This window comes from Talpa occidentalis, unplaced genomic scaffold (genome assembly GCF_014898055.3).
Source record: "Talpa occidentalis isolate TD23 unplaced genomic scaffold, MPIMG_talOcc4v2.1 talOcc4.3, whole genome shotgun sequence".
NCBI lineage: Eukaryota > Metazoa > Chordata > Mammalia > Eulipotyphla > Talpidae > Talpa > Talpa occidentalis.
The window spans coordinates 124480875-124501406 of record NW_023603184.1 but is presented as its reverse complement, the minus strand read 5'-3'; the positions used below and the strand labels follow the sequence as shown (position 1 = coordinate 124501406).

General features: G+C 38.6%; 1 protein-coding gene across 1 annotated transcript in view; it reads right to left on the bottom strand.

The window, feature by feature from the left end:
* Positions 1 to 18710, bottom strand: part of CDK15 (cyclin dependent kinase 15) — a 76799-nt gene extending 58089 nt beyond the window's left edge. Inside the window, exons 1-4 of the mRNA XM_037523847.1 lie at positions 18588 to 18710; positions 17722 to 17871; positions 17398 to 17492; positions 11327 to 11406 (exon numbers count right to left, since the gene is read on the bottom strand). Coding sequence (XP_037379744.1) covers positions 11327 to 11406; positions 17398 to 17492; positions 17722 to 17871; positions 18588 to 18710 — 448 coding nt within the window. The remainder of the gene's footprint in view (positions 1 to 11326; positions 11407 to 17397; positions 17493 to 17721; positions 17872 to 18587) is intronic.
* Between the last annotated feature and the right edge of the window lie 1822 nt (positions 18711 to 20532).

Genomic DNA, 20532 nt, shown 5'->3' with positions numbered 1-20532 from the left:
ACTTATGTCTTAGTCAACTCACATTGTAATCAACTTACGTGGCATAGACAGGATAGCTTAATCAATAGACATTTACTTTTTTTTTTTTTTCAGGGAACAACAACTATGGAGTTTATTTAACAAACCAGGGAAAAACAAAGAGTTACTGAGGCCAAAAAAGACCCTTACCTCACCCAAAGCAGTGTCCAGTGTTTATTTTATTTTATTTTATTTTTATTTAAATTTCATTTTTATATTCCCCATACAATTACAATCCCCTTATTTTGACCCCAATCTCTCCTTTCCCCCCCCCCCATAGAGTGTCTCTGGTTCATAGTTGTTTGTTGATTTTGATATTTTCTTTCTTATAGTTATTCTTTTTCCTGGTCCCTTATTTAAGTTTTCTAGATTCCTGCTATGAGTGAGACCATCCGGTATTTTTCTTTTTCTTTCTGGCTTATTTCGCTGAACATGATCCCTTCCAGCTCCATCCATGTTGCTGCAAATTGCATGTGTTTATCTTTTTTGAATGCTGAGTAATATTCCATGGTGTATGTGTACCACATCTTCTTGATCCAGTCATCTATTTTTGGGCATTTGGGTTGATTCCAAAGCTTAGCTATTGTAAACAGTGTTGCTATAAAAATAGGGGTGCAGGTGCTCTTTGGGATTGATGTTTCTGTGTCCTTTGGGTAAATACCTAGAAGTGGAATTGCTGGATCATATGGAAGCTCTATGTTTAGTAGGTCCAGAAATCTCCACACAGCTCTCCATGGTGGTTGGACCAGTTTGCACTCCCACCAACAGTGCAGGAGAGTTCCTTTTTCTACACACCCTCGCCAACATTTGTTGTTGCTAGTTTTTTTAATATGTGCCATTCTCACTGGTGCAAGATGGTATCTCATTGTAGTTTTGATTTGCATTTCCCTGATTACAAGTGATGTTGAACATTTTTTCATATGCCTGTTGGCCATTTGCATTTCCTCTTCAGAGAAGTTTCTTTTTCGCTCCTCTGCCCATTTTTTGACTGGATTATTTTCTTTGTTTTTGTTGAGTCTCATCAGGTCTTTGCAGATTTTTGGATCAGTCCTTTATCATTAGTGTTGTGTGCAAAAATGTTCTCCCAGTCGGTGGGGTTTCTCTTTGTTTTGGTTATTGTCTCTTGCTGTGCAGAAGCTCTTTAATTTGATGTAGTCCCAGCTGTTGATCTTTGCCTTCACTATCACTGCTTTGGGTGATGTGTCTGTAAAGATGTCTTTGATGTGCATATCATGTAGTGTTTCGCCTATATTTCCTTCAATGTATTTTATGGTTTCAGGTCTTATGTCTAGTTCTTTAATCCATTTAGAGTTGGTTTTTGTGCATGGTGAATAACACCCTTTTTAACTTGGCTTCACAGGGTTGACATGAGGATGGAGTCAGTTCCATGCACGGAACTCTTGGTAAATGTAAACCATCATACAATTGCAAATTTGAATTAATATCCCAGCACTTAGCTGCTTTGCCCACCTTCAACTTTTAACCCCCAACTCCCAGATGAACATCTTAAAATTTTATTTATGTGTTGTTTCTGCTAGAGTGTTCAACACTGTCCATATTTACAATGATTTCTGAACATCAGTTAAAAGTGCTTGTGTTTTATTTTAATAAGTTATGTTCCTGAGTTTCTCACCCTCCTGTTCCCTCACCTCCAGCATTACAAAGTACACAGCAAAATTAGATATTGAAAAGATATGGTAAAGCTGGAATTGCTAAGAATATTAAGATATTTTAATTTTATTTAAATACATTTTTAGCCTCTCTTAAATATATTACTAAAGTTTCCGATGTTTACTTTTAAAATCATGATAGCATGTTTTGTTAATAATGGCTTCATACTCTCATTTGTTAAACAGTTCAAGGAATAATATCTACTTAGGATGGAGCTCATGATTAACAATAGTGGGTATAAATATTTTAAATGCTTTTCTTGATAAATTTTGTTTTATAGAATAGGAAAGGTGTTGGTTTTGACTTTCCCTGTTGTTTGCTTATATTTGCATTAGTCTTATCTTTGATTTACAATTTCCTTGCAGAAATCTTTTAAGCCATTAATCCATTTGATGAGAAGTCTCCACTGCAGCACATGCAATTCTGCTCAACATTTTTTCTCAGATCCTCATTCAATTTAACAGCAAATCTGCCTACAATACCTTCAAAACATGTCTAGAACTCCCCCCTTCTTGCCATCCCCTGTGCCATCATGCTGGGCCAAGCCACCATTATATTCTGAATTATTTCAAGTGTCTCCTGCCTCCTTCCTTCCTATAGTCTCTTTTCCACAGAACAGCCATCCACTGTGATCCTTCTTTTTTTTTTTTTTTTTTTTTTTCAGAGAGACCAGCTATATATTTTTTTAAGGTTTTATTTATTTTTGCATACCAGAGCTGGGGTACAGGCCAGAGGTGAGGGAGGGTGAGAGGATTCACCAGGGACAAAGCGGGGAGCAGAACAGGCAGACGGACCGAAGACACTGCTGAGGGGAATAGCGGGTGAGGCAGGAAAGGTCTGCCACGCCATGTGGATTTCTCCTTGGCCGGCCGGATCGAACCCATGCTGCAGAGGCTGCGGACAGCTTCACAGCGCTGCACTCAACCGCCTGCACCACCAGGGAGGCCCCACTGTGATCCTTCTTAAATGGAGCTTCTTAAATGTCTCCTTCCTGGTTCCAAACCCTCCAGGGTGTCTTATCTCCCTCAGAGTAAGATCTAAAAGACCTGCAATGGCCATGCAGCCTCATTACCTCCCTGCCCTCATCAATTCTCACTCCCACCCTTGCTTATTTGGCTCTGGCCACATTGCTCTCCGAGCTATTCCTTAGACACTTCCAAACACATTGCTTCCCCAAGACTTAAAACAACCAATGTTTCTGCTGAATCCTATCTCATTGCTCTGCATGTTTTCTCTAGGTTTCTACTCAAATGATATATATGGTCTTGGCTTCCCTGACGCCTCTCCATGACAGAGCAGTCCTCTTCTTCTCACCACCCAGTGATCTTCTATCCCTGCACCCTGCTTTATTCTTCTCCATTTGCCATCTCTGACATATGATACATCTATTTATTGTCTGTCTCCATTCTTAAGAATATAAACTCCATCAAAAGCAGGTGCTTTTGTCTTTTTTTGCTTATTGCTATAGCCAATGTGCCTAAAACAATATCTGGTATACTGTAAGCACACAATAAGTATTTATTATTGAACTAATGTCACTAATGACCTGCTATCATTTTTATATCTATGATATAGGTTGGCACAGGTTGTTTCTGCTAAAGATAATTTTATTTTCTGTTTATTTTGGTTGTCTTCTTCCTTAGATTATAAAATCTGTGTTTTGGCCATAACTATTACTGCTTTTTCAACAACTCAGAACTACTGAAGTATTTATACAGAAACTGTGAATATTAATGAGTAGTAATGGAGAATTTATATCGCAGAGTAGCTGATGTCTAAAGCATCTGTCTTACAGTATTGGTATATTGTTCGTTCCAATCACTGGAAGCATCTAAAATGCCTACAATTTCAGATGTGTGGGTCTTGTACCCAAGAAGGAAAAATCTTCTACTTCATAAACTTCATAGTAAAATGTAGTGTGTCCTGCAGGATAATCATCTGAGAGGTGCAAAGGCCAGCTGAGAAGGGATGAGATCCTAAAATCAGAATTCTGATTCTGGGAAATTTTTTTTTTAATAATTCACATGTTCTAAGTATACTTGGCTTTATTTTTCTTCAAAGAAAAGACACAAGGATAAACTGGGGTGTCTTTATAGCTTTCTAAAAATATGTTTATAATGATGATAATAATAATTAACATTCATTAAGCATTTATTACATGCCAAGGCATTGTTTTAAGAATTTTGCATATACTAATTTGGTAGAAAACCAAAGAGAAAACCAGAAGAAAACAACATAATCCCAAAAATCAGGAAAAATTACCCATGACGAAATGTTACCCAGCTCATTTTAAAAAGGTGAAGGATTTCCTTACATTTTTTAAATGTCCAAGGTGTCCAGAGTGACCAATTGGTTGAATATTAAATGGAATTTAATCTGATTTTCATATAGATATTTAACAATTTTTAAAAATTATCATTTTCATCTTGCAATGATATGAAACCTTAAATTCTTGATTTTATCAATTTTGTTGGGGTTTGCAGTTGAGGAAATTTTGAAAAATTTGATGCTTTGCAAGTGCAATGGGTCATAACATCCTGATGTTACTCTGGCTCTGGTCTATAAAAGATGATGACAAGAACAGGGTTGACTCTCAAAGTCCTGGAGCATGGCTATATGTAGTGAGTGCCTAGTAGTTAAAGGCCCCGCTAAGAGTATGAGCTCTTTGAGGGCATGGATTGTTCTGTTTTGTTTTTGTATCTCTAATACCTAACACAGGCCTGGCATATGAACATCAATAAGTGCTTGTGAATTAATAAAGACCAGACAGTTGTAATAAGTTTATGTAGGAGTTCAATAATGAAGCCATTTCCACCTCCAGCCCCCCTTGGGCAATGATTTAAAAAGTGTGTAGTTGCTGATGTTACATTTTCTCTGACTTTGTTGTCACAAATCAAGTCAATGAGTCAATGATTTATTCATTCTAATAAAATATCTATATACATTCAGATAAATATTAAGATAAATGTTAGATAGTTACCATCTAATTTCTTTGTAATTATAACCCTGATCACATACTTTTGTCTTGGCATAATGTTGTTTTATAAAAAGGCCTCTGTGCACATGTACTATGTCCGTGATGAAATTTGACTACATTCACTGAAAGATGCTCGCCAACCAGACATGCTACAATCTATTTGTAGTGAGCAGTGATTTAGTGGTATCCTCTGATGATTTATCTGGTATCCTCTATCTCATTGTATGACCTTGGGGAGGTTCCTTAGTTAACTTTGGCTCAGTTTTCTCACAGATGGATTGGGAATAAGTACTTTGTAAGGCTTTCTACCAGGAAGTGATCTTAAAACATTCTCAGCTGAGGGGCCTCCCTGGTGGCGCAAGGGGTTAAGACACAACCCCTATGAAGTTATCCGCAGCCACTGCAGCATGAGTTAGATCCCCCACCAGGGAACTACCCACATGGCACAGCAGGCCTCTTCTGACTCTCCCACTGCTCCTCTCAGCAGTGTGTTTCAGTCAGTCTGCCTGTTCTGCTCCCCACTCTGTTTCTGGTGAATCCTCTTACCACTCCCACCTCTGGCCAGTGCCCCAGATCTTGTATGCATAAATAAATAAATCTTAAAAAAAAAAAAAAACATTCTTAGCTGAAACTGTTTCTAATTAAATATCACAACTCAACAATGCTATAGAGTTGATAGAATCAGAACTGACAAATATACACTATTATATATTATTTGAAAGTGTGTGTGTCTGTATTTTGCTAAATGATTATACAACTATATTATAAAAACAGATTTCTATTTTTATTTTTACCATTGCTAAGGAGAAATGCTTGAGTTAAAGATTTTTAATAAAGTAGAAAGGATATTGTAAGGGCAGGAACGGGCACAGTGTAGGTTTTCTGATCCCATGCAGACTGGGTAAAGGAGGAGTCAGAGTCCTCAGTGGTTTTGCAGGTTTTTATTGGGGTTCAGCAGGTACATGGCAGGCAGGGGTGCTGGGGGGCTGGGAGGCTGGCAGTCCTCCCAGCCCCCAGCAAATCTTCACTCTATCTGGGCTCTCTGGCATTCTCTGCTTCTGCTTGGGGCTTCTTCTCTTTCGGCTTCTCTCTCGGCTTCTGCTGCTGCTGGCGTCCCCGTGACGCCCCCCTTAAAAAGCACAGTCTTAGCCCAGGTGAATCCCATCTACCTTGTGCCCACACCCTACTCCAGGTGCCCGCCATAAGTGCTTCTAAGAGTCTAAAAGCCCTGGGTTTAGGGCCTCCATGGCGCAGCGGTTGAGCGCTGGGATGCGAAGCTGCACGCGGCCTCTGCGGCGCCGGTTCGATCCCCGGCTGCTCCCCGGCCACCGGAGGAGGGTCCCACATGGCGTGCAGACTTCTCCTGCCGCCCGCTGCTCCCCTCAGCAGTGTACTTCGGTCCTTCTGCCTGCTCTGATCCCCGCTCTGGTTCTGGTGAATTCTCTCACCCTCCCGCGCTTCTGACTGTACCCAGTGCATGTATAAACAAAACAAACAAACCAGCAAACAAATAAATAAAGCATGCTATAAAAAAAAAAAAAAAAAAAAAAAAAGATAATGGGGTAAGGAGAGTGGGAAATTTTATCATAGGCCTAGTTTACAAAAAAGGTTAATTATATGACTGTTTCCTAAATAAGTGCTTCTAAGAGTCTAAAAGCCCTGGGTTTAGGGCCTCCCCGGTGGCGCAGCGGTTGAGCGCTGGGTTGCGAAGCTGCACGCGGCCTCTGCGGCGCCGGTTCGATCCCCCGCTGCTCCCCGGCCACCGGAGGAGGGTCCCACATGGCGTGCAGACCTCTCCTGCCGCCCGCTGCTCCCCTCAGCAGTGTACTTCGGTCCTTCTGCCTGCTCTGCTCCCCGCTCTGGCTCTGGTGAATTCTCTCACCCTCCCGCGCTTCTGACTGTACCCAGTGCATGTATGAACAGAACAAACAAACAAACCAGCAAACAAATAAATAAAGCATGCCTCTATTAAAAAAAAATAAATAAAAAAAAATAAAAAAAAAAAAATAAAAGCCCTGGGTTTAAATAAAAGTTCCTATTATTATAGAAAGATATTTAAAATGTTGCACATTAGTAACTTGTTGATAGTTTAATAAAAGTAGTGAAAATATTCTTTTATAAAAACTTAAAATATTAGCCTAGTCAAATGAAAATGTTTCCTCCAGACTATAAAAATAAACATTAAAAATAGAATTCTAGGTCTTAAGGCTTTTGGTTGAGAGAAGGCTAAGGAGCGACTTTTTACAACCCAAATTCAGGTTCAGCTGCTTCACATGCCACTTAAGTTCAACTTCAACAAGATTAAAGTCATATACCTGAGGTGCACCAGTGGGGAACTCAGTTCCAGGTCTTCTCCAGTCCCCAAGATTGGCTCCCCTAAGTCTGTCCCCCCCACAAAATTGTTGAGGGCTTCACCAAGATAACCTATGACTGGAAGGGTCTGAGAATTACAGTGAAATTGACCAGGCATAACAGGTCCAGACGAGGTGGTACCTTCTGCCTCTGCCTCATCATCAACACCCTCAAGGAACCACCAGGAGACAGAAATATGCAGAAAAACATTAAGCATAATGAAAACATCACTTTTGATGACTGTCAGCACAGACTGACAGATGCGGCGCTGATCTTTAGAGAACTCTATGGCGCCATTAAAGAGATCCTGGGGTTGGCTCAGTCTGGGCTGCCATGTTGATGCTACCACCTTCATGATATCATCAATTACATCAATAGTGATGTGGTGGAGTGCACAGTTGGTTAAGAGCCACAAAGGAAAATGTTTCAATAAAGGATCACTTGACAAACTATATATACATATGTATGTATACATAAATTCTAGAACCAGTTTTGGAAGTTTTTTTTTTTTTTAAGTGGCTATGGAGGTAGCTAAACTTTTCGCTACCAAAAGGGTAGGAAACACACCTATTGAGGGCACTACTATGTGCTCCACAGTCAGCCGAGTGTCTGGCTATAGGAGGTGCTCAACAAATGTGTGTAGAATGAATGCATGGAGAGTTGCATGGATTTTTGAATCAGAATGATTTGGTTGAATGATGGTGTAGGATAAGGTAAAAGTATCAGGCTTTTCTGCCCTCCTGCCATTAGGATAGATGATGGAACCCTGTGGTCCTGAATGCATGCCTGATGGAGGGCACCTGGAATAGGGTGTGGGCATATGTAGATAGGATTCACCTGGGCTAAGACTGGGCTTTTAAGGGCGGCATCACAGGGATGCCAGCAGAAGCAGAACCACGAAAGAGCAGAGAGGAGAGAAGCAGAGACCACCAGAGAACGCTGGAGAGCCCAAGCAGAGTGCTGGGGGCTGGGAAGCCTGCCAGCCTCCCGGCCCCCCAGTGTCCCTGCCTGCTGTGTTCCCCTATCACCCTGCCTGCCTTGTGCCTGGTAAAGCCCAATAAAAGCCTGCAAAAGCCACTGAGGGCTCCAGGCCTCTCTCTTCTCCTTTACTCTGTCTGCTGGATCACAGAACCTGCTCCTTGTCTTCCTGCCCCTCTACAGATGGCTACATATTGGAAAACTAATAGCAATATCTACATCCAAAGATTGTTAAGAGGACTGAAAGAGGTAACACATGAGAAGTATCTGGCACATGTATTAAGGTATGTTTTCCTTAGTGCTGTTCATATTTTTGCTAATTTCATATTACCCATTAAGATCAAATAGTATTCCAAACGACCTGATTAATAAACTGCCACATGTATTCTAACTATATAGAGAAAGACCATACATGCAATAAAATCCTACTTAATAAATCTTTGGCTGATATACCATCAGAGCAGCCAAACTGTTCAGGAAAATAACTGCTTCAAGGCTTTTTAAAGAAGTCTGCACGTGGCTTTCGGTTGCCTTTTTAGCTAGTGACCCTGGATTTTAACTAATGAACTCCAGCTGTTATTATTTTGCCGTTCAGCCCTTCTCATTTAACCTTCCGTCTCTCTGGTCTCAAATCCTTGAAGTTCTTGCAGGAAAAATGGGACAGTGCCAAAGTTTTCAAGTGGGGCCTCATATCATCTTGAGGGGAGAAGGCTCCTCTAACCAGGGCTCCCAGCCTTTACATTGGTGGAGAAAAGAAACATTCATTGTTGGAAATTGGATGCCTAACAACCTCCAATGTGTCAAAAAATCCTTTTGTGGTTTTAATATTATACAAGCAAAGCATTCAGTAAGGTAAGTCCATAAAACAAACCAAGAAAGTTCACAGTTGAATACTAAATGTAATTGCAAACACCTGTGGTGGAGAGGCAATTCCTTGGTAAATATGCAATAAAAGAAACATTTAGCATACAGAACAATACAGATCCAGCTTTTCTGAACCCTGCTGAGAACCATCTGTTAGCAAAACCAGCGAAAGATTTCACTGTTAAGTCAAATGTCTTTACCTGAAAAACTTGGCTGTGGGCAAAATCTGAGCCAGGCAAGCCTTATAGGCAACAGGCAATTTCAAGAGCACACAAAGCAAACACCACCATGGTAATAAGTGAACCTGGGCCTAGAGACACTCTCTTATGCTGTGGACCTAGGGATTTCCAATATCTTCAGAAATGCTTTTTAACCTATCCACGTATCTGTTTCTAAATTTGATCATTCTTTCATGGGGACCACTAATAAGTGCATTAGTAAATGCAGCCTTCATTATATTAAACACTTAAACCCATGCTTTCTTCCAGAACACACCTGATCCCACCAAGCTGAATGGCTGGCTAACCCAAAGCCATTTGGCCATTCTACTTAAATTCAAAATGATGTATTTCCCAGAGGCTCTGAAAGAGTTTTGGAAGTGGCATCAAATTCAGTTATAAACTCATTTTCTGAATTATTTTTCCATGCCTGTTTGCATAACCCATCTTTCCAGACTCACTTCAAAATCTACTGACTCCATTAGCCATACTGAGACTGACTGGTTTTCATCTTAGTTTACAAGGTCTTTTTTTTAACCTCCATTATAACACTTGTAACTTGAATCATCTGTGCTAAGACTGAAAATTATGTTGAGCAAAGATCAGGTCTTTTTTTTCCCCCCTCATCCTTCACAACATCCAACAATAATCTCTGCATATATTATGTTGCTCATTAAGAAGGGAAAAGTAGTTTAACAGGAGATGAAGACCAGGAAAGAGTCATTTCTCTGTTTTTTTGCTGAGATGGACAGCAATCCTATCTTTTTTCTTCAAATGGTTCATGTAAAAGGCTAATAAATAGCATTTTAATGATTTATTTTCATATATTGGTTTCTTGATTTTTATATTAAAAAGTATCTGTCATCATGATGGTAAACAAGACATCACTAAGGGAAGAGAAAGAATTGAGTAATAACAGCAACATTTGCTGAACTTTGGAAAGAAACTCTGTGACAAGTGCTTTATATGCATAGCCTTATTTAATCTGCATAACAACTTAATGAAATAGGTTCTATTATTCTCTGTCTGAAATAAACTAAATCTAAAATAGATAAAGCAATCTAACCATGGTCATACTAGTAGTGATTGGTAGATCTAAGATTCAAAACCAAAGTCTATCTGACACCAAGTTCCTTATCCATTTGCCATCCTAGTCAGGGTATAGAGAAAATATAAGCACAACACTGAAAGCACATGCTTTCCAAGGAGTTATTCAAGACCTATCTGTAATTTTTTCAGGTAAAATTCCCACTGAGATTTCGTGAGATTACATTATTTTTCCCTCTTTTATGTGGATTTTTCTGGGATTTTAGATTTAACACCTAGCAAGGCACAAAAACACACAAAAGGTATTAAGTAAATACTCATTGAGTTTATAATCTTGGTCAACTAATATAATAGTTTTGAATTTTAGTTTCCTCAAGAGTAAATAATGAAATGATAGTGTAAACACACTTGGCAATCTGTTATAAAGAATAAAGTTGTGGGCCTCCCTGGTGGCACAGTGGGTTAAGACTCAGCACTATGAAGCTATCGGCATCCACTGCAGTACAAGTTCAATCCCCAGTCAGACACAGCAGACCTCTCCTGTCTCACCTGCTGCTCCCCTCAGCAGTGTTTAGTAGATCCACCTTTTCTGCTCCCCACTCTGTCTCTGTGAATCCTCTCACCCTCCCGTACCTCTGGCCTACACCCCAGCTCTTGTATGCATAAATAAATAAAAATAAATCTTAAAAAAAAAAGAATAAAGTTGTAATTACAATATTCTAGAAATTTCAAAAGCATTATGCTGAATGGATGGATTCAATGCATTTTTTAAGAAGATTTTATTTATGCATATAAGAACTGGGATATAGGTCAGAGGTGCAGGGGGAAAGAGGATTCACCAGAGACAGAGTGGGAAGCAGAACAGGCAGACTGACTGAAATACACTGCTGAGGGAGCAGCGGGTGAGACAGGAGAGGTCTGCTGTGCCATGAGGGTCAGCTCCCTGGTCAGGGATAGAACTTATGCTGCAGTGGCTGGTGATAGCACTATGGCACTGAGACTTTAGTCCCTGCTCCATTAGGGAGGCACTCATGCATTTTTTGTTTTTAATCAAATCAAGGACTTAAAACAGATCTCTTAAGTCTATGGCACTGAGACTTTAGTCCCTGCTCCATTGGGGAGGCACTCATGCATTGTTTGTTTTTAATCAAATCAAGGACTTAAAACAGATCTCTTAAGTCTCCACTCCAACTGTCCTTACCTTCCCGGATAGCTGTAAATGGGACTCCTTCCTCTGCATTCATGCTGATGACTTTCAAAGCCACGAGTTGTCCATTTATCCTAGAAGAATTGGGGAAAGGACACACTGAGATGTTTTACAACAGAATTTTTTAAGTTTAACAAAGTAGTTTTCCTTCAAAATAGATTCTAGCATATAAATCTATATATTTTTTCAAGATAAAGTTTTCAATGTCATATACATATATTCAATATGTACCAAAACAATTTTTTCTCTTTACCAAAGTATTATATATTCACTCTAGAACATTTGGAGAATACAGAAAATTACAAAATTCCCCCACCCAAACACCAAACCCATCTTCATAACATGTTCATGAATATTTTTTCCTAACATGCATATTTTCCCTTTTATTTCCCTTTGTAGGCATATTTGAACCATACTTAACGTTCATCTGAATTATTGTATTCACTTCCAGTAGCTTCCCTGCTTGAACACTTGCACCTCTACTGTCTACTTTCAACAGAGTAGGCTCAAAGCATCCTTTTAAAACAAAAGTCAAAACAAGCCATTTCTATTCTCAAACACGCTATTATTTCTACATTTCACTCTGAATAAAAGCCTGAGTTTTACAATGGCCTCCTGGGTGCTCCCTGATCTGCCCTTGACCCATGAATATTTCTCTGCCCTCCCATATTCATCATTTTGTTCACTAAATGCTAAGAGATTTTAATACACGTTTAAATACAAGTTAAGACAAGTTTATAATATAGTGGGAGTCATATCATATTACCAATAACCTGTTTTGCACTATTTAACTTTTTCTTTTTTCATTCTTATTCTATGTGATATGTAATAATGACATAATATTTCATCTTATAAATACACTAGGATATAATTAGCCAATTCCAAGTGCTTTAAAATTATTTCTAACTTTTTTGCTGTTATAAAAATATGGTAATGGGGGGGCACAATTGTATGGGGAATATAACCAAAATGAAAATGCATACATTGTGCAAAGATGAAAAATGATGTAATATTATATAAAATAAAATATTAAAAATAAAAATAAAATAAACAGGAGGGGTCTCCCCAGTGGCACAGTGGGTTGAGGGAAAAAAAACCAAAAAAATTAAAATATGGTAATAATCATATTTGTAGGTAAAATTTTCCACACAGCCCCTATTATTTTTTTATGGCAGAGGTTGAAGTGCCAAACCGAGTAGTATGCAATGCATACATTTTATTGTTTTGCATGCCTGTTCCCAAGTTATGCCACAGAGTGGTCATGCCACCTCTCCCTCACCAGCACTGGACAGGCTTATGTGCTGTATCATTTATTTTTTATTTTAAGGTTTCATTTTTTTTAAATTATTCATGCATACAAGAATTGGGGTACAGGCCAGATACGCGGGAGGATGAGAGGATTCACCAGAGACAGAGCGAGGAACAGAACAGGCAGACTGACTGAAGTACACTGCTGAGGGAGAGCAGCGGATGAGACAGGAGAGGTCTGCTGAGCCATGTGAGTCACCTCCCTGGCCAGTGGCTGCAGATAGCTTCATAGTGCTGATCCCCCTGTCCTTGTTTTTAAGGACCTTGACAATTTGGGGCATTCCTGATCAATTATTTGAACAATAGGAGGCCTTACTGGAATTTTTCTGTTTTTCTTATAATTGGACTGATTTTGGGGAAGGTATAAAGTACAATCTTTATCACAATATTTTAAGGGCTCATAGCATCATCATCATAATTTATGATTTTTGATATTGGCCTTAATCACCTAGAGGAGGGAGTGTTTGTCAGATTTCTTCACTGTGATTACACTTCTCCCCACTTACTTTCTACATTGTACTTTTGGGAAGAAAGTCAGTGTGTAGCCCACACGTCAAGAGTAGGGACTTAGCTCCACCTCTTTGAGAGGGTTTATCTACATGAATTATATGGAATTTTCCTGTACAGGAAATTTATCTTTTCTCTCCCATTCACAAATTTATTGAATGATTTAGTTATATTAGTATGTACTTATAGCTATTTATTTTATACTCTGAGTTAAAATCTAATACTGGTTTATTTATTTTGTTGCTCAAGTGTGTCCTCTGGGAGCTCTTTTAGTTGGCTCATGTATCCCTTTGACATGCTTCCATAATGTGGGGTGTGTTTTGGAGGGTATGCTTTTGTTTAATCTTCATGCTTAAACTAGTAGGTAAAAAGGTTTATCACATTTTAATTTATTTCTTTAACTTATAAAACTTATAAGTACTTATAAAACTGAATTTTTATAACTCTGTTTGTTCTTTAGTGTTCTTTTGCAATTTGCCTATTTGCAATTTGCCAACATTTTTACACTTGATCTTAGCCAAAAGGCAGAGAAGCGATTGCCAACATTTTCACTAAAATATTTTTCATGCACTTTGTACTGATTTCTTTTGTTTTCCATATCACATTTTTGAAACTTTGAACTTTAAAGTTTTAATATTTTCCAAATTGTTTTACTCAGAGCAGTTTTGTGAAAGCCTCCCAAGCCCACAAAAGGTTCCTGGTCAAATATGTTTAGAAAATGGTTAATATTTTTAGATTTTTTTCTTATTCTTTCTTAGACAGTCATAGCACTGACATTTTACAGATGTAAAGAGTACTGACAATAAAGGATTGCATTTGATTTGTTCTAGGGTTCCATGTGTCAATTTCACAATGGTAACTTTCAATAAAATATCTATTAAGGTGACTCAGAATCAGGGCTCCCTAGAACATGCTTAGAAGGACATTCCCAATTTTCCTTATGGATTCTGATTGAAGTGTTACAAATAGAGACTTTTCCATTCTATAGGTGACATAGAACTCCCTATCCTTCAAATTGCTATAGGTTTTCTTCTTCTTGTAACTCTTGAAATGAGTCCACTGGGAATTCATATTGTATATTTACTTTTTCCAGATTGCTAAAAATCATCCCAGCTCCAATGACTGGGCTCTATTTTTCGCTCTGTTGATTTAAAAAATCACCATGATTAGGCCACCCTGGTGGCTCAGCTGGTTGAGCGCAGTGCTGTGTTGCTGTCCGCAGCATGGGTTCGATTCCCAGCCAGCCAGGGAGATTCCCACATGGCGTGGCAGACTTCTCCTGTCTCGCCCGCTGCTCCCCTCAGCAGTGTATTTTGGTCGTCTGCCTGTTCTGCTTCTTGCTTTGTCTCTAGTGAATCCTCTCACCTTCCTGTGGCTCTGGCCTGTACCCCAGCTCTTGTATAAAAATAAATCTTTAAATCACATACACACACACACACATACAATCACCATGATTATATATTAGATCTTACTAATGTTTGAATTTTTGACAGTTCTGGACTTATAAAAATCAAATGTTCTCGATTTGTCTTTTCTTATACTCATGCCACACTGTTTTAATTATTGTAGCCTTTGAACATTTACAATACATTACAACTCTAAATTAGAGAATCATTGACATCTTTGCACTACCAGATTTTCTAATCAATAATCCTAAACTTTCAAGGGCTCCTGAAATGATCTATAAGATTCTATGCAACCACTTTACTGCAACTTCTCCCCATCTTCATCTCTTTCCATTCTCCCCCTTCAATGCCAGGCCTGCTTCTGCCTCAGGGATGTGTTATTAGCTTTTCACTCTGCCTGAAGTTTTTCTCTACTATATATGCATACAGATCACTCCTTACTCGTGTCTGAGTCTCTGCTCAAGAGTTCACTTCACAGTGACACCACTTGTTTTATTATTTTCCAAAGTACTTTCACTCTTTGAGAAACTCAGTATTTTACTAATTATTGTATTGCCTCTCTCAGCCCCACGAGAATGTACACTCCATAAGAGTAGAGATTTTTGTCTGTTTTGTTCTCCAGTGAATCATTATTGGCTAAAACAGTTCCTGGCATATAGCAGGCACTTAACAAAATGTTAGTAGATTGAATGAATGCCTGTCTGGCTCTTTCTTCAAGTCTTTTATATCCTTTGGTGAATCTTTATGTGAATTCTGCCCATTTTTGATGCTAATGATTTTTGTTGTTGCTATTGTGAGAGTAATTTCCCCTGCTACATTTTCAAATTGATATTGTTAATCTATAAAATAATTTTTGATAAATATATTTTGATCTTACAACCATTCACCTTACTGTTGTTCTATATTATTACTTCCAGAAGCTTCTTAGATGGTTCTTTTGGCTTTTTGTCAAAAATACTATAATCCACAAAAATTATTTTGTATTTTTTTCTCATCGCATGACTAGAACATTATAATTTTTAACAATAATGGATAGTGTACACTCTTGCCCTATCACTCACTTAATAGTAATGTCTCCAGTATTTAACAACAACAACAACAAAATGTATGTGGGCTCTTAATATTTTACATCATAATGAAGAATTACCATTCCATTCCGATTTTGCTTAGAGTTTTAAACTAGTAATTGATGCTGAATTTATTAAATTCCTAGTACCATGATATTTTAAAACTTGCTTTGAAATTATAGATGTAATGCCTTCACAGTAGGGAAAAAAGAAAAATTTGAGTGATCCTTCTTTCCCTACCCTAGTTTCAACCACTAGGGGTATCACATTTTAATAAGCACTTATGTATTTTTCTTGACTTCTCTATGCACATATAAATTTATGCATGTACAGTACATCTGAGTTCTTTTTTTCTACATGAAATCACAGGATTGATATTGTTCTATATGTTGCCTTTTTCTTTTAAAACCTTGAACATCTTTTCACATTAATACATCTATTTTATTTCATTGTATGGTGATTATTTGGCCAGTGTTTGTGATCATATTTTCGCTTTTTCTATTGCAAATCTTGCTGCCATGAATACTCTTTTCTGAGTCTCAGTGCATTTGGACAAGTATTTCTAATTTTTTTTTTTTTAATAGAGGCATGTTTTATTTATTTATTTATTCATTTGTTTGTTTTTGTTTATACATGCACTGGGTACAGTCAGAAGCGCGGGAGGGTAAGAGAATTCACCAGAGCCAGAGCGGGGAGCAGAGCAGGCAGAAGGACCGAAATACACTGCTGAGGGGAGCAGAGGGCGGCAGGAGAGGTCTGCGCGCCATGTGGGACCCTCCTCCGGTGGCTGGGGAGCAGCCGGGGATCGAACCGGCGCTGCAGAGGCTGCTGGCAGCTTCGCAACCCAGCACTCAACCGCTGCGCCACCGGGGAGGCCCTCTAATTTTTTTTTTTTTTGCTATATTACTAAGCTAATTCCCTTGAAGGAAATATTTTATATTCTCAGTTCCTAAGACAGCATATGGAAGTGAATTAAATTCTTTTTCCATATAAATTTAAAAAATATTTCCTTTAAAATCTGTCTTAACAAGTCAAAACAATAACACAAAGCACTAAGATAAATAATAATCAGTCTTGTTGTATCTGTATTAAATTTTGTAAATTAACATTTAACCACCTTTGAGCCATTAGTTTTGCTCCAGTGGAGTAACATAATTACGGAAACCAGAACTTCTGACTTCCCCATCTTGCCTAAAAAGCAGTGGAGCCCATTGAGTTTTCAAGCATGATTGACAGTTTGTTGTCAGTCAAAATGGGCACTTGACTTCTGGAAAAGCAGTGTTTTTATTCTCCAGTTACACTGTATATTTAGCACATGTGGAAAATCCAGGATTTTTTTTTTTTTTATGTCATACTTTGTAGAAACCAACTTCAGTTTTTCCTGTGAAGACAAAGTAGAAGAATGAAGAAATTCTCAAGGTTGCTACTGCAAACATGTCACTGATTTAAGGAGGTATATGAAACCCTTTAGAGACACCTTACCAACTGCACTTCCCACCTGGCTGAAGAGCAGGTAGAGAAAGTCTACTTTCTTTGAATTAAAGAAGAGAAAAGAAAAGCTGATAACATTTTAGAGATTCAAATATGGGCAGGATATATTTGTTTTTCTTTCAAGATTCTTTAAAGTACCTGTCTCTTCCTATTGATTTTGGTGTTGTGCTCAAGTCCCAGAAGCCTTGAACTTCTGCCATGTGCCGCCTGGCTTTATAATGTCAAGTGAGGATTGAGGTGGGGGACTCCTCAAGTCTGAAGTCTCTACCAGCTATGAGTCACTCACCTGCTAATCCCCTTGTAAACTGTAGCATAAGAACCTTCACCCAGCTTCTCCAAGTTCAAGTAAGATGAGGCCACCCCAAAAGGGGGGCTCTTCCTCTGTTTAAGGGGAATGGGGAGGGGTGAGAGATGGAAAAGAAAAAAAGAGCACTTTTTTCAGTGTTGGCTCCCTCCCCCCACATCCTCCCTCACCTCCCCTTCTTCCCCACACCACCCACCCCCCCAGGGAAAATTAGACAGTATTCCCACAATATACTTGGGAAGGCCTGCTAAGTCCTAGACAAGCAAATGTTAATTTCTTCTTGATCAACATCAGCTGCTCACTCACCCACTGAAAACCCTGCCTCAGATCCTCTTCCTGAAAAGAATCACTGTTACTCTCTGGCCCTTTACTCTTGAACTTCCGGGCATGGACAGCCTGAGGTCCCCTGGGGTGAAATGAAGTCATAGAACATGATGCTTCTTTTAGGTCTGTTAGCTAAAGAAAAAAGAAAACACAAATAAAATTTTTGCAAAGTCAAGACTCAGTAGCTGGCATAAACCATTTTTTCTTTACTTGCCTAATTTTCACTTTTCAAATATTTTCTAAGCTTCCTACACCCTCAAAAAGGAAGTCCGTAACCTAAATGTCAGATCACTAAAAGAGACCATAATGATATCAACTGCTGAAACACCACATATTTTCTTCACCCAAAAATATGTCTTTAATCCTTAGGTAAGCCAGACTCTCTTGATGGATGGTTTCTAATTTTCTGCATTTAACGCAGCCTTCCCCCACCCTCCCGCCCCCAAGTCCCTTTATTTTCTCTCTTCAGGAGAATAATTATCTAGTTTACTATTGCTAATAAACATGAGCTAATTACTGAAATTTTGAATCTGTAGTATACCAATACTGCAGCTTGTTTTTTGAGGGTCAGCTCTGCAATTTAATACTTCAGAGATTTCAGGAGAACAACTTTGTCACTTGAAGTGAGTTTCCTGCAGCCCAGGCATAGCATAATTCTTCCCCTTTGGTTTACAAGAAAAAAATCCCAAAGTTGATAACAACAGCCATAAATTCTGTGACTATAACAGAATTTTTTTTTTTAATGGTTTAAAGCCATCACAGAAAAATCTGACCCTACTTCAGAAAAGGAGTCTCTGAACTCCTTCATCTATCTAAAGAGGAAGATGCTCCTCCTGGGATACAGATACCTCGATCGCAGCCTCCATGGTCACAGGCGCGCTCCTCTGACAGCTGTGTGCATCGCCTCCCTCCCAACAGCGATGGCAGCTGCATCCAGGCTGGAGAGTCTTTGCACACAGCTCTTGACCCATAATCTTCTAGGTTCAAGGAGAAAGCCGCACTTGAACCTCTCCCCCTCTGCCTCTCCTGTCCTCGGTCACTCCCTTTTTGCCAGAGGTCAGCAGTGCTGGAGCTTTCATATGACTCACATGGGGCTCTGCCTTGAACAGCCTCATGACTTCAGCAGTTTTTCCTTATCGGTTTAAGAAACTATACATCTGAAAGGCTGCTGTCTGCATTCCTCTGAGCACAACTGAAAACTGGGTGGCTAATTATTGGGTAGAATAAAAGTTGGCAAAGTTTCTTAGTCCAGTCACAAGTTAGTGCTGTTGGTATGCACTGCTTTTTTTTTTTATTTATATTTCTCATCCTTGTAAATAATAATGATATTTATTAGGCTTCTCTGATGCTAAAGTGGGCATATTGAGAAATATTTTCTCTTTGCCTTTCATCTGAAAGCATTTTGCTTTTCAAATTTTAGAATACATCTGCAATCTAGCCAACTTTTAATAGTCAGAGAAACCACAGAGTCATAGAACAGGAAGAAAGCTGGAGATATCTACTTCATCTCTTTGCATTGAAGCAATAGTGTATCTGATAGTCCCAGAGGGATGGTCATTCATTCATTGATTCAAAAATTATCTAGTGACCACCTGTGTTCTTATTATATAGAAAATGATGTTACCCAATGAGGGAGAGTGAGGTTTGCTTGAAATGCCACTTTCTTTCCCTCTCTCCTGTCCTCCACATAAGTGTAATTAATGTTTACTGTATTAATAGCACAGCAAGTCAAGGAACTAGTTCAAGCTCGTTTGTAGGCTCTGAACAGAACTTTTTTCTCTGAGATGCTCCTAAGGTTATTATAATTATAATACGCTAATCAGGACAAGACAGAATGTGGGACACACACACATGCATGCACGAACATATCATGTCTGTTACCACACCAATATTTATGGATATTTGCTATATGAATCTCATGATGGCTTTTAAAAACCCCTTCATATAATATGAGTAGACATTGAAGTTTTATTTCAAAATTTCCACAAGAGACTCCAAACTGAATAAATTAAATATATACTTAAGTTAGAGATATTTAGTAAAAATTAAAAGCGACTAGTTACACTAAGACAGGCCATTACACTTTTGATTGACAATCAACAGAGTAACAGAAGGTAGTTACTCAGAATATTTATTAATTTCATTAGAACTTATTATAATTTTGAGTATAATAATTTTGTCAGAAATATGATTTCTTTCTTTTCTTTAAGATTTATTTATTTATGCAAGAACTGGGGTATAGAACAGAGGCACGGGGAGAGTGAGAGGATTCACCAGAGACAGAGCGGGTTGCAGAACAGGTAGACAAACTGAAACACACTGCTGAGGGGAGCAGCGTGCGAGACAGGAGAGGTCTGCTGCATCATATGGGTTTCTCCTTGGCCAGCCGGGAATCAAACCGGTGCTGCAGAGGCTGCGGACAGCTTTACAGCCCTGCGTTCAACCTGCTGTGCCACCACGGAGGCCCTGATTTCTTTCTAAAGGGAGATTGTGACTCTCATTATATAAAGTTACATGGTCTGACCAGGTTTGAGTTTTTTTTAATCAACCAAAAGTTTCAGAATTTAGAAATTAAGCTTTAGAATTTAAATCTCATTTTTATTAGTGCAGAGGATCATTCATCTAGTTACAAGTATGCTAAAAGAGAATAGCTTTCCATTTTTTAAGGCTTAAAATGCTGTTTAGCTACTAGAATGAACTAGTGAGGGAAACTGGGAAATATCCTTCAGAATTTCAAAAATAAAATAATTTATGGTCTTGTAAAAGTTAAGGAAAAATATTAGATGACTTCTT